At 41.7% G+C, this 13,886-nt stretch overlaps 1 protein-coding gene across 4 annotated transcripts in view; it reads left to right on the top strand.

Annotated features, from left to right (window-relative positions):
• The window catches only part of CDKAL1 (CDK5 regulatory subunit associated protein 1 like 1), a 612,813-nt gene that overhangs the window by 486,952 nt on the left and 111,975 nt on the right, over positions 1-13,886 (top strand). For all 4 annotated transcript variants that reach the window (XM_027525190.1, XM_027525191.1, XM_027525189.1 and 1 more), the window contains one exon: positions 11,218-11,280. In XM_027525190.1, the coding sequence (XP_027380991.1) occupies positions 11,218-11,280 (63 nt within the window). The remainder of the gene's footprint in view (positions 1-11,217; positions 11,281-13,886) is intronic.

The following is a 13,886-nucleotide window of genomic DNA, read 5'->3' as shown; positions in this document are numbered from 1 at the left end:
TATAATATGTGGAGGTGGTAGGGAAAGCATTCCAGGCAAACGACATAGCGTTAGCAAGATATGGACTCAGGAAAAGGCAGGGTCTACCAGGAACAGTACATTGTCTTTGGTGTTAGTGGGGAAAGTGGGACGAAGCCCTGATGTGATACTTGAAACTTGATTCTCTGAAGGATGGGAGCCCTTGCAGGTTCTGAAAGAGGAGAGTGACAGATGATCATGTCTTAGAAAATTCACTCCAGCCTCAGGACAGACTTGGGTTAAGCAATGGTTCTCAACCTTGGTTTCATGTTAGCCTCACCTGCAAAGATTTAAAATTCCAAATTCCAAGCTGAACCCTAGATCAATTAAATCAGTTGTGTGTGCTTAGTCGCTCAGTCATTTGCAACCCCATAGACTGCAGCTCGCCAGCCTCCTCTGTCCATGGGACTTTCCAGGCAAGAATCCTGGAGTGGGTTGCCATGCCCTCCTCCAGGGGATCTTCCCAACTCAGGGACCCAACCCAGGTCTCCGGCATTGCAGGCAGACCCTTTACTGTCTGAGTCACCAGAGTCTCTAACAGTGGCACCCAGACGTCAGTATTCTATAAATCCCCCAGTGATTCTAGCGTGCAATGAGGACTGCACACCAGTGACTTTGAACAGGGCTTGGCAGACTCTTTCTGTCAAAGGCCAGATAGTATTTTTGGCTTTACGGGCCACAGGCTTTCTGTTGGAGCCATCCCAGGCCGCCTTGGTCCACAAAAGCAGCCACACACAATATGTGAATGAACGAGTGTGGCTGTGTGCTAATAAAACTTTATGGAAATCTGAATTTCATATAATGTTCACAGGTCACCAGTATTCTTGTTCTCTGGATTTTTTTTTTTTAATAGCCGTTCACAAATATAAAAGCACAGTGCAGACTGTACAAAACTAGCAGCCAGTCATTATTTGGCCCGCAGAGTCTATTTTGCCAGTTCTCGATTTTAGAGGGTGAAAATTGGCCTCAGGTAGGCCAGGAAAGAAAACATTTCTACAGCAGTTCAGATAAGAGGTAAGGTTAACTCTCTTTTGTGGTTCATTGCAAGGGCAGAGTGAAGATAAGTGATACTGAGTCGATATTTATAGCGACTCACGTTCTCATGCACTACTTTCGAGCACCCAGAGGTTACTGTACAAAGGAGCCTGGAAGGAGGAACCATTGTTCGTGGTGTGTAGAGCTTAGTTCCCCTTTGACTTTGTTCTCTTTGCGGGGATTTGTTTTACGTTGAAAGGCTGTTTCTTTTCCCGCTGCTTGTGATGGCTTTTCATTCAGCAGCACCCATCACCACCAAACAGCCAAGTCTCCTTCCTTTCTTACGTGCCAGCCATGACTTTGTTTTCAAAGAATGACCTTTCCTTGCACACAAATGTTCTCTTTAGAAAGTAAGGTGAGCCTGATATAAGGAGATAGGGCTACTTATATTTTATTTTATCAGATACCACTGAATTTATGCAGAGTCCCCTCTGCGTTTTCTTCCAGCATTTGTTGCCTCGTTAAGGACTTGCCAGGGCAAATGGTGCCCCTGCTCGTCCACCACCCCCACCGTGAGACCCAGAGGCTGATCACTGCTCCTTCTTTCCACTGTTTTAGGAAACATGCAACTGGTGAAAGTTTCCCACTGATACCCACTGTGCTTTAAAATCAGTGGTGCATTTCCATGATGGCCTGGTTATTTTATTTGAGCACCATTACACTGAGTGAACAGATTCACTTATCTGTTTTCTGACTTCCACTCTTAGAAGTCTGCTATTTCAGTGTTCTCTGAGAAATGTCTATCCTGACCCCTTTCCTGACTGTGAAGACTGGTGAAACTAAAGAACACACTGTCTCTCCTTGGATTTGCTCTTACAGGAGGGAGAGAAGGAGATTTAAGACTACAGCGAGCAGCGTTCATGGTCATTTCCATTTTCTTGCAAATCTTACTAGAAAATAAGAGGTCAAAAAAATCTATAAAGTTAGAGCAGTTTTCTTTTTTTTTTTTTTAATTTTTCCTACCATCCTCACAGTAGAGTTATTTCTCAGAGAACACAGAAGTAGTGAACATACCATATAAAGGAAAAACAGATGATATTCTGAAGAATCTGTTTGTTTTCCTGAATGTTTTGGGGTATTTTTGATCACCAAACATACTTCACATCACTAATTTTTTTCCCCACCAATTTCTAAATGTGGGGGTCCATTGTTTAAATTCCAAAGACTTGTTTTTCCTTCTCTGCAGTGACCTTGAATGATTATCATCATTTTAGGGACACCAGCCAAAAACATACAACGTAAAAGTGAAGTTGTGATTGAACACTGATAATGTCAAGTGCTTTTAATTAAGCTTCTGACGTTTTATACGTCGATAACAAAATAAAGGTTCAGGTTTATTAAATTAGCTTTCGACTTGTTTTTTCAAAAGCTCTTACCACATAGGGAACTAAATATATAACAGCAGCCTGTTCTCTGCAGTCAAAGCCTCAATGTGCCCCAGAGGAATTCCTGCATGGAATCCATTTTTAAGGAAAGGAAAAGGTCAGGAAATAAGGCAAAGCCACAGACATAATATGGGGATTAAGAATGGGAATGTCTGGTAGGAATCACAACCCAGGATGGCAGCAGCTGAAAGACAGTGGGGAACTGAAATAGAGGAACAGAGGTTACCAGTTGGAGGAGACCTTAGAGATCGTCTGGGATAGTGGCTCTCAGCTTTGGCTGCTCACTGGAAAACTCAAGAGCATTTAATTCACACACTTGCATGGGTCGCACCACGCCAATGAAATCAGCATCTCCGGGGATGAAGATTGAAGCGCAGATTTACTTGAAAGGGTCCGCAGTGATTCTGACCTGCAAGCAGGGTGGAACCTAACCCGACTCCTTCATTTCACACTGAGGTCCAGAGCAGATGCCCCGCCCAGTGGTCAGAGAGGTGTTGTCAGTCTAGGTTCCTCATCTCAGTGTAGGGCACCCCTCTCCCCTCAGCTGTCTGTGCCAACAATCATGGTGTCTTCCTCTGCCCTCCCCCGTCTTGTATTCCTGTCTCACCCAAGTGCCCCCTGTCCTGCCTCTGGGCTGTTGCTCACATTCATCTCGCCTCCTCTCCTTGCCCCTCGCTTCCTGTGGGACGGTGTCACTTTTTGGAGCCACTGCACCCGCCTCTCTCAGTCTTCAGCCTCTAGCCTTGCTCCCATGCTCCATATGTAACGCCGTGACAAAACTCTGAGACACATCTGATGGTTTTTCACAATTCCTACACCACAGGCTCGAATCATTTAGCTGTTTCTTTGGTTCAACAAAGCATGTCCTTTTTTCTCTGTCTCTGCGTGCCTGTGCTCGACCTACTTTCTTATGGTTTATAAACGGCACGATCTATCTATAGACTCAATTCTTTTCTTTCTGCTTTTATCAAAAACTGACCTCCCCCCAGTAGGCGAGACGATTTTCCCTCTTCAACCAAACGTTGTCCTATTTCAGCTGAGTTTAATGGGCCGCGCTTTGCCTACAGCCTGACTAGAGGAACCTGCCGATGCAGTAAGTATAATAGAGGATCCCACGGTCAACATCAGACCTGCCTCAGCCCCAGGCCACATCCCTGGGAGTCACGGCCTTCACTGACCTCTGAAGGTGTCCCAGCCACTTCCTTTCTCTTCCTGACTTCAATGTCTGTAACTACTCTGTGCTTAGTCCTTGTTCTCACGGTGGTTCTCCCAGTTCCTAGTCCTTCACCAACAACCCTTCGGATTCTCAGTCCTTGGTTGTTACCTTGCAACTCTTGGCTCTGGCTTTCTCCACCCTTTTGTCTCAGGACATGGTTCTCTGGCTCTCCTGTGGAGCACCTGCCTCTTCTAGGTCATGCAGTGACTGACCAGCCCTTGTTCCCTAGCCCTTCCTACCTGGAGTTTTGACTCCAGCCCCGTGGGTTCAACTTAGAGCCACGCTCTTCTAGTCCCCTGGGCACCATCACTGCCTGATAGTCACCGCTGCCCCTGCACAGCACAAAGGGCAGCTGTTCAGAACTGACCGTCCAGAGGGTGAGCTTGCTTGGCTCCCGTCCTCTCACTCTGACTTTGCTGCTGCTGCTGCTGCTGCTGCTGCTGCCAAGTCGCTTCAGTTGTGTCAGACTCTGTGCAACCCCATAGATGGCAGCCCACCAGGCCCCACCGTCCCTGGGATTCTCCAGGCGAGGACACTGGAGTGGGTTGTCATTTCCTTCTCCAATGCATGAAAGTAAAAAGTCAAAGTGAAGTCGCTTAGTCGTGTCCCACCCTCAGCGACCCCGTGGACTGCAGCCCACCAAGCTCCTCCATCCATGGGATTTTCCAGGCAAGAGTACTGGAGTGGCGTGCCATCGCCTTCTCCAGGCAGTGTGAATACTTTGTAATAACAAAATAATCCTCATTCCTTCTTCCCATCCCTTGTATGGTGGCCTTACAGGAGGAGTAAGGGCTTATTTCACATATACATGAGCATGTATAATCAAATACATTGTTGTTGTTATATGTATTTTGAACAAACAATTGCCTATTAGATCAATTAAGAATAAGGCTCACATTTCTGACCTATATTATTTTCTTTTTCTCTAAAGAGCTTCTTTTAACCAATTCCCTCAATTTTTCTTTGTCTGAAAGAGTCTCCAGTTCAGTTCAGTCGCTCAGTCTTGTCTGACTTTTTGCGACCCCCATGGACTGCAGCATGCCAGGCTTCCCTGTCCATCATCAACTCCCGGAGCCTACTCAAACTCATGTACATTGAGGAGGTGATGCCATCCAACCATCTCATCCTCTGTCATCCCCTTCTCCTCCTGCCTTCACTCTTTCCCAGCATCAGAGTCTTTTCCAGTGAGTCAGTTTTTCGTATCAGGTGGCCAAAGTATCAGAGTTTCAGCTTCAACATCAGTCCTTCCAATGAATATTCAGGACTGACCTCCTTTAAGATTGACTGGTTGGATCTCCTTGCAGTCCAAGGGACTCTCAAGAGTCTTCTCCAACACCACAGTTCAAAAGCATCGATTCTTCAGTGCTCAGCTTTCTTAATGGTCCAACTCTCACACGCATACGTGATATGGGTCTTAATTGCTCCTTTATTTTTGAAGGATCGTTATTCAAGGTACAGAATTCTAGGTTGGTGGATTTTTGTCTCTCAACACTTCAAATACTTCATTCTACTCTCTCCTTGCCTGCAAGGTTCCTGAAGAGAAGTTTAATATAACTCTTACCTTTGCTCCTCTGCAGGTAATGTGTTTTTTCCTTTCTGGCATTTTTCAAGATTTTTTCTTATCTTTGATTTACTGTAATTTGAAGATGATATAGCAAGGTGTAGTTTTCTTGGCATGTGTCCTGCTTGATGTTCTCTGAGCTTCCTAAATCTGTGGTTTAGTTCCAGAATTTTCCAGAATTTGACCTTAGTTTGGGGAAATTCTTGGTCATTCTTACTTCAAGTTATTTTGTCTTCTCCCCTCTCTTTTTTCTCCTGCTATAAGTCCAATAGCATATATGTTATACCTTTTATCTCACAATCTTTGGATATTCTCTTTTCTTTTAGTGTTTATTCTCTGCTTTGCAGTTTAGAGGTTTCTATCAAAATATCCCCTAGCTCAGAGATTCTTTCCTCAGCTGTGTTCACTCTATTGATAAGCCCATAAAGGCATTCTTCATTTCTGTTACATTATTTTTGATCTCTAACATTTGTTTTTTTTTTCTTAGCATTTCTCTCTCTCTGCTTCCAATGTCCATTTGTTCTTGCATGCTGTTTGCTTCACCCATTAGAGATGTTAGTGTATTAATCATAATTGCTTTATGATAATTCTAACATCTCTGCCATGTCTGGTTGTGACATTTGCTCTGTCTCTTCAAATTGTGGGTGATTTTTTCCTTTGACATACCTTGTGATGTTTCTTGATCATCAGATATAGTGTCCTGGTTAAAAGGAACTGCCTTTAATAATATGGCAAGATGTGTGTGGGGGGAAGTGTTATGTATTCCTGTGATTGTGTCTCAGTCTCTCAGTCAGCCTAGGCCTCTGCACTGTGATCTTCACAAGTGTTTCTCAATGTTTTTCTCTCTCTTTAGGTGGGATTGGACGGTGAGGTGGGCTGGAGCTGTGTGTTCCCTTCCGAGGTCAGTTAGGTAATAACCCTAGCAGGTTAGGCTCTGATTAGCTAGCTTCTCTTGGGGGCAGACCTTGTGAAGAGCAAAATGCACTGGTGTATTCCAAAATGATTCATTTTCCCCCTCCTCCTGCCAGAAGCCCAAGGGGATTTTTCTCTGATTTTTCTATGGGGCTTCTGCTGGTAAATCTCACAGCCTTGTGGGGGTCCCTACAACTGGATCCCATTGGAGTCCTTAACTCCCAAAGTTGTCAGCACTGAGCTTCCAATAATTATTGTTCGGGTTTCCCTGCCCCAACTCTGGTCCCAGAAAGGCCCTGCTCTGCTCGGTTGCTTGTTGGTCTCTCCAGTTGAGGGTGGGGGGGAGCGGGGGGGGGGGGGCAGTGTTCCTAGTGTCCTTTGCTCTCGTCTGGGTCCAAGACACGTTGCTGGTGTTTCAGAATAGTAACTTCCAAGTTCCTTATAGACAGAACCAGAAACCAGCAGTCAGTCCATTGAAACTCAAACTTGTTCTTTTGTCTTCTTACCACAAAGTATGATGAAGACCTGCTGAAACACTTGAGTTTTATTAGAACATACCTTAAACACATCAAACTCCTTGAAAGCTTGTAGGTTTTCCTGTTTTTGAGAATCCATATGTAGAGTTATTGCAGTTTCACCTTATACTCAGCACTATTTTATTTTAGAAAACGTTAACCTATAAATAGAGAATGGGCCCAGAAAGCATTGAATTCATTTGGGGAACCAGGAGAAGTAAAATTGGTGGATATTGTTAAAACTCAATTGGTTATATTTTGATCTTGTTCGAAATACAGGTTCTCATCACATGTGTAATGCCTTTCAGATCTGAGCTCTATTGTTATCTTTGATGAAAACTGAAATAATTACATTATCTGCAAACCTGAACTGTTAAAAAAAATTCTCCCCTAGGACCTTTAATTTTGTTTGGTTTTGTCTGAAAGGGAATTTAAACATGAACATAAAAGGGGTCATTCGTGTTTTCTGTCCTTGCAGAGTGAGATTCTGACTTCCCCTGGAGGAGGGCATGGCAACCCACTCCAGTATTCTTGCCTGGAGAATCCCACAGACAGAGGAGCCTAGTGGGCTGCAGTCTATGGGGTTGCAAAGAGTCGGACACGACTGAGCATGCACGCACATCTCTGTGACCTGGACCTTGAGCTTAGTGATGAGGTGGACTTGAAGGCACCTTACACAGTTCTTGGGGAGGTGTTTGCCATACTTATTGTACTTTGGCCACCCTCATTCCAAGTTCATCACACAACTTGTTTAACATGTTTACTTTTTAAACACTTGGAGAATTAACAGGTGGTTGCATGACTGAGATGTTTGTTTTAACAGGCGAAAAAGTGGGAGGTAATTTAGACACACACTGTGATGCAATAGGAAAATACCTAATTATTCCATTTTTGGCTCAGCTTTTAGTTTCAGTTAAAACTGCTGATAGCAAGGCTCAACAAGTCTTGTAGCTTCGTATTGTTAACATGGTCTGTGTGTGAGAAACTGGCTCACTAGCAACTGGCTTACTTTAGTTACTTGTACACAAAACCTGCTACTTGGCTTTAGTGCTAGAACTTAGTAAAGGGTCTCTTCTCAAAGTTTCTGTCACCAGCAGTTATAATGTGACTACAGAAAGCTCCAAAAGCCCTTTATCTATTTCAGCATGCTCTCAAAAACAACTTGTAACATTCTCTGAGTATAGAATGCTCAGAATGCAAAATCCTGAAAAAACAGCTAATTGATATTTTCCTTGATATGTTCATCCTGATGTGTCAATATAGGTTATGATTGATTCTTGAACTGTCTTCATTCAGTGAGCAAAAGGAACAAGGAATTTTGCTGGACAAATAGTTGTTCATTTAATTTGGGGGTCACAGGACTATTGCCAGAAGTGGACGTGGTCAAAGATAGAGATTCTGTGAATAGATCAGAGATGGCTATTTCTATAACTTTTTTTGTAAAGGGTCAGATAGCATTTATGAACTATAGAGTCTCTGTTGCAACCACTCAAATTCTGCTGTTATGGAGTGAAGTCAGCCATAGATGATACATAAGCAAGTGAGTGTGACTATTATTTTTCATTAACATTTTATTTGCAGAAACAGACAACAGGCTGAATTGACCCAGGGGCCCTCATTTGTCAACCCCTATTCTAGATCCCAGAAGATGCAGCTCTGGGCTACATGACTCTGACCTCACAGGAAAAACAGCAGTGGTCTTCAGTTAACTGGACTAATAATATGTAGCCTTCCATAGTCACAGCCAAGACTTCACTGTAGTTGTATATAGTAAATTTGTTGTCGGACAAAAGGGCATTCTTTCTTCACTGTCTGCTTTTTGGGTTTAATCTGAATAGTGTTACTTGCTATTTATTTATACCCTACTTTCTTCCCCAAATAATAGAAGGTATATTTAGGTTTTAAAACCCAAACCCACATAAAAGGCCACACCAAACTGCCTCTGCCTATCCCTTATCCACTTGCTGACTCAAGCTGGGAGCTCTACCATTTTTGGACTGATCAGTCCTGGGAGACCCCGTAGGCTGAATACTGATATGCCACCTATTTTATCTTCTCTAGCATAATTTCCTTTCTGAAAAAAAAAATTTTTTTTCCCCAGTGTTTTATATTGTCTCCTACCAAAGGAAGTGTTAATATCCGTCATTTCTCTTCTGATTGAAGTATAAGCCAAGAACTGTTAAACCAGCTAAGTGGGTGTATGGAGAGGAAAGAGAAAATTAGAAGCTAATGAAAACTCTGGTGGGCAGGTGACCTGTTCAGAACAGATGCCAGGGCTTGGAGAGCCATGAAACTGTTTCCATACAGTTAGACATACATCTCTGCTCTCCAGAGAAATGGAGTTAGGGCAGCCAGGTGGTCAGCAACATGGCTCAGAGGTAGACAGGGGAAGTGGGGATTTTGGCTGAGCTGCAGGGAGGGATGTCGGCTAGTGGGTGTCAGAATGTGGAAACAGGCCAAGTGATTTGAAGGACTGCTTACTTGAATTGGGCTCCAATGATAGTTCCAAAGTAGAGAACTAATCTGTAGGAAACCCGTGAGTGTGTACAAATGACTCTAACACAAGGGCCTCAGTGATAATAGCTCTGACTCTGCAACCAGGTAGATGCCAAAGGTCATGTAGGACCTATGCTGGAGATCTTTGTGGATTTCACCCTGGGGAGGTGCAATGGGTGTGCTCAGGAGGAGACTGGAGTTTAAAGAAAGGAAACATGGGTACTGGCCAAGGATCAACAACATCAGAGTAGACCCAGAAGCCAGATGGGAGCAGTCTTAAGGACAGACTGGCCACTCTCATGACAGAATTTTAAGATGTGGTATATGAGATGTTCGGATGGCATCACCGACTCGATGGACATGAGTTTGAGCAAACTCTGGGAGTTGGTGATGGACAAGAAAGCCTGGCATGCTGCAGTCCATGGGGTCACAGAGTCGGACACAACTGAGCAACTGAGTTGAACTGAAGTGGGCTAACTCTATGATACACAAAATCTAAATACAAGAAATGCATTCTATAATCAGCAGCTGGGATGGTGTTTAATACCTGTTTTTTAAAATGTCTTATCTTTTCACTAAATTTATAAATGTTCTAACCTTTAAACAGAAAAGAGAAATTAAGAATTTCCAAGCTAAGCCATAATCCCTTTTTTCATTCACTCTTGGTGAGGGGAAGGTTGGTCTACTCTCTGGAGGAGGGGGCTGCCTGGCTGTTCCTATCAAGGTAATAAACATGCCTACTCCTTGATTCTGCAACTGGACTTCCATAATTTATCCTTTTAAAAAACGCACACTCTCAAGCTGGCCTAGATGTTTGTGCAAAGATTATCGTTATATTTATAAATTGAAATGCATTGAAGGAAGAAAGTTCAGATTTCAGGAGTTTTGGGATTTTAGAACTCTTAAGGGATCACAGTGCTGGATATACAGGCACTTAAGTTTGGCAAGGATAAATAGTGAAGTGGAAAAAAAGTAAATTTCAGAAGAATGTATACAGAATGATCCTTTTTCTTTGAAAGTAAAAGTTATCAGTTGTGTGTGAAGATACATGCACAGAAAGTCTGAAACCATCCACAAAATTTCTCACAGTGGTTACGGGAAGGTGGATTAACACGCTGATTAAACAATTAGTAAACAAAACAATCAGTAAAACAAAAGTAAACAAGCTGATTCTTACAGTCACCTCTCCTAAGAGAATAGCACCCTTCATTATCACAGATGCTGGGGGTAAGGAGATGGAGAAGACTCACTTCTTGTAATGAAGAAGACATCACGAGAAGTGAAGGGGGCTTTTCTTCTCGTAACTGTGTATGAGAGTCACGTGTTGTCATTACTGATACAGTTGGTATATGCCTGTCTAACTCAGGTATATTCATTTATTCATTAGTTCAGCAAATATTTATTGAGTGCCTACTGTGTGTGAGATACCATTCTATCCATAGCAGTCATATATATGTATGCATGCATGCGTGCTAAGTCACTTGAGTTGTGTCCAACTCTTTGTGACCCTGTGGACTCTAGCCCACCAGGCTTCTCTGTGCATGGCATTCTCCAGGCAAGAATACTGGAGTGGGTTGCTACTCCCTCCTCCAGGGGATCTTCTCGATCCAGGGCTCCAACCTGTGTCTCCTTCAGCTTCCACATTACAGGTGGATTCTTTTACCACTGAGCCTCCAGGGAAGCCTTGCTCGTGCCCAACTCAGAGTAACAGAAGTTGGTGTTGCTGTGAAACCGAAAGTGTTCTAAATGTATTTTCTTTCTTCTCATATATATTTTTTTTAGTGTCTGAATATATGCATTTGTAATAAGTAGAGCTGTAATTATGAAACTTTGCATAAAGAGACTGCCTGGCTGGCCTGTGACAGTGATCCACATGACCGTCAAGTGGCCTTGGTTTCTGGTTGTATCCATTCATCCCAAATTAACCGTGTAGGTCCTCGGCCTGCACAAAGGAAAAAAATCTCAAAATAATGTCATAAAGTAGATAGAGAGATAGAGCTAGAGATCTACATTTAGATATATACACATGTGTGTATTTTTGCCACCTGTCAACTCAAAGGTTTGTGTTTTCTCCCACAGAAAAAACAAAGAACAAAAGAGCTCTCTCGGATATTTCATTCGTACAATCCATACGATCACAAGGTAAGAGCAGCGTGTTATCAGTGTGATTGGGTAATAGAAGTGCTTCTGAACGTAGAGCACCGTGTTCGCCAGTACACAGTGATTTGGAAGTACACTTCTACCAACTACATTTATATTTCAGTTTTAATTTTTAACTCTTTATCTCTTGTAAAGAAGAGAGAAAATTTGTATTTCTGAACTAAAATATTCTTCTGTATTCACATTAAAATCTGGTTACATATTGTCACTGAAGCCTTCAAAGACTGTGAAAAGACAGATTTGGGGGTGTTTCTTGATTAGTGGGTTTTTTCCTTTCCAAACAGTGTAGTAAATGAACTTGGCTTTTGAATTGATGAAGATAGAATATTATCTGCCAACTCTCGGTTCACCGTTGCTCCTGACAGAAAGTTCTATTTCTTAAGAAAAAAAAAAACACTCTAACAGGAAGCAGTGCCTAGAATTATACCTGAAATACTCACTCCCGAGAGCTTTGCTGTATCGAAGACCACATAGTTAATGACCTTGGCCCTCCATCCGTCCAGTAACTTCATAGATCCACAGCCAGTCGTCTTGTATGTATGCCCCACACTCTCCACTCCCTGTCTTTGAAAAATTCTTAAGCCTCTTCTCACTGATAAGTATTTTACTATATATTTGTAAAACATAAATTCTTAAAAAAAAAAAAAAAAAAAGAAGCCCACTAACTTTTTAACGAAAATGCACAATACAGCATCTTCATGGGGAAATATATGAAAGTATCCTGAGACTTGTTCAAATCTTCTATATCATGTAAGGTTCCGATAAACCTGTTAATTTGAGGTGATTTCAGAAGCAAACAAAAAACATTTGCACGGTTGAAATGCTGATATAAACTTAAATCTTTATCTATGAATTTACAAAGAGACATGTGGTAGGGATTTTTTAACTAGCCAAAATAAGGAGTGTGAAAACTACTTTCTTCATTTGAGAATACAGAGATGTCTGGATTCAGGAGGAAAAAAATTGTGCCAATTGTTCATAGAAGTTGAAAGAATTTGAATAGCTTCTGGTTTTTCTATAGTAACCAGTTGACTTAAGCGTCAAAAATCTGTCAAAAGAGATGTTGTATTCCATGTGACCACAGCGATGTACAAGACTAAACATTTATCATTTCAAGTTAAATTTTTCAAGTGAAATCGATCACGGAAGAATAGCAATTTGTTGGAAAGAGCTTGAGCAAGCCAGGAGTGTCTGACAGTGCAGGCGGAAGGTGCAGACTGATAAGTAACAGGACAGCCAGCGGAATGAGATTGGCCAGATGTCCGATGGGAAAGTCGCCTTTTTTTTTTTTAGACAGTGTCATTTAATTAACATAAATGCAACAGTGGCTGAAGTTAATATTTAACAGCAGCAGCAACAATAGGCTGTGACAAATCAGAGGTTGTGCCTGACTTGTCTAATTTTGTCCACTTCTAACATTTTTTGAATTCACTGTTAAGGGAAATTCCATTATTCTTTTATTAGAACTCTTAATGGAGCTTAGCCACTCACAGCTTCTCCTGGCTTCCTCTTCATATCCTTTGTGGCATTGTATCAAAGTCACCTCAGATGATTTTGGCTTCCTCTGTGAAGACTTCATTCCTCTACAAATTAGTCATCAGGCAGTGAGGAACTGAACATAAATGCTGGATGGAGCTCCCTTTGATCTTTGCTTTAGGTCGGTCATAAATTACTGTTAAGTAGCTGGACGGCTTGATGAGTGATTTTTGAAGCACCCAAGGTTTAGCCTGATGGCATTGTTTTTTTCTATATATGCGGTTAAAAGGATGAAATTTTCTAGAAAAATTTCTCCTTCCCCCTTACTCACCTTTTCATGTTTTTCTAAACTCCTTTCAGGCAAGTTTAACCGTTTTACTCTTAACCATGTCTCTTGAATCATGGGCATTGAGTGACGTGCAGTGTTTTCTCAATGTTAGAATGTTCCTTTTTTCTCCGTAAGTAAAATAATAGAAGATTGTGATTTGAGTTACCTTGTCATTTTAATTCCCCAATTATATTCAAATTAGTTTTCTAGACAGATAGATTTTAGTGTAAAATGTTTTGTAAGATGTGGTTAAAATTGGTTTAAACATCTCATGCTCAATGAGCTTTCTGGAGAGATCTTTCAGGTTATATATATATATATGTCGTAAATGAAAGCTTATAAAAAATAAAATATAGGCTGTCTTGGATTTGCTTTAAAAAAGAATTAAAAGGGGGACATGGGTAGGGCACAGTAAAAATAAGGTTGGCCTTGCGTTGATGATTATCAAAACTAAATTATTGGTTTGTAGGGGTTCATCCTTCTGTGTATTTTTTTATATGATTGAAATTTTCCATAGTAAAAATTATGCCAGAAGTAAAAAAAAAAAAAAAGGCACTATGGTCTACTCATGGGAGTGAGTGTTATGGTATTCTATTCTTCTCTAGCTAGATTTTTTTTAATTGTTCATTTTCCCCTTGATGTAAATTTGTACCCAAGAAGGAATACTTAGCATTTCAGAAGGTTCATAATGCTGAGTAAACCCAGAAATGCAAATCCTGTTCTAAAGTTGGCATAACTTTCTGGGGGTTCATCCCAAATTATAGTGGGTCACTGAAATGATAGT

Source organism: Bos indicus x Bos taurus, chromosome 23 (genome assembly GCF_003369695.1).
Source record: "Bos indicus x Bos taurus breed Angus x Brahman F1 hybrid chromosome 23, Bos_hybrid_MaternalHap_v2.0, whole genome shotgun sequence".
NCBI lineage: Eukaryota > Metazoa > Chordata > Mammalia > Artiodactyla > Bovidae > Bos > Bos indicus x Bos taurus.
Note: the sequence above shows the minus strand (reverse complement) of the source record. Positions and strands in the feature narration are given on the sequence as shown.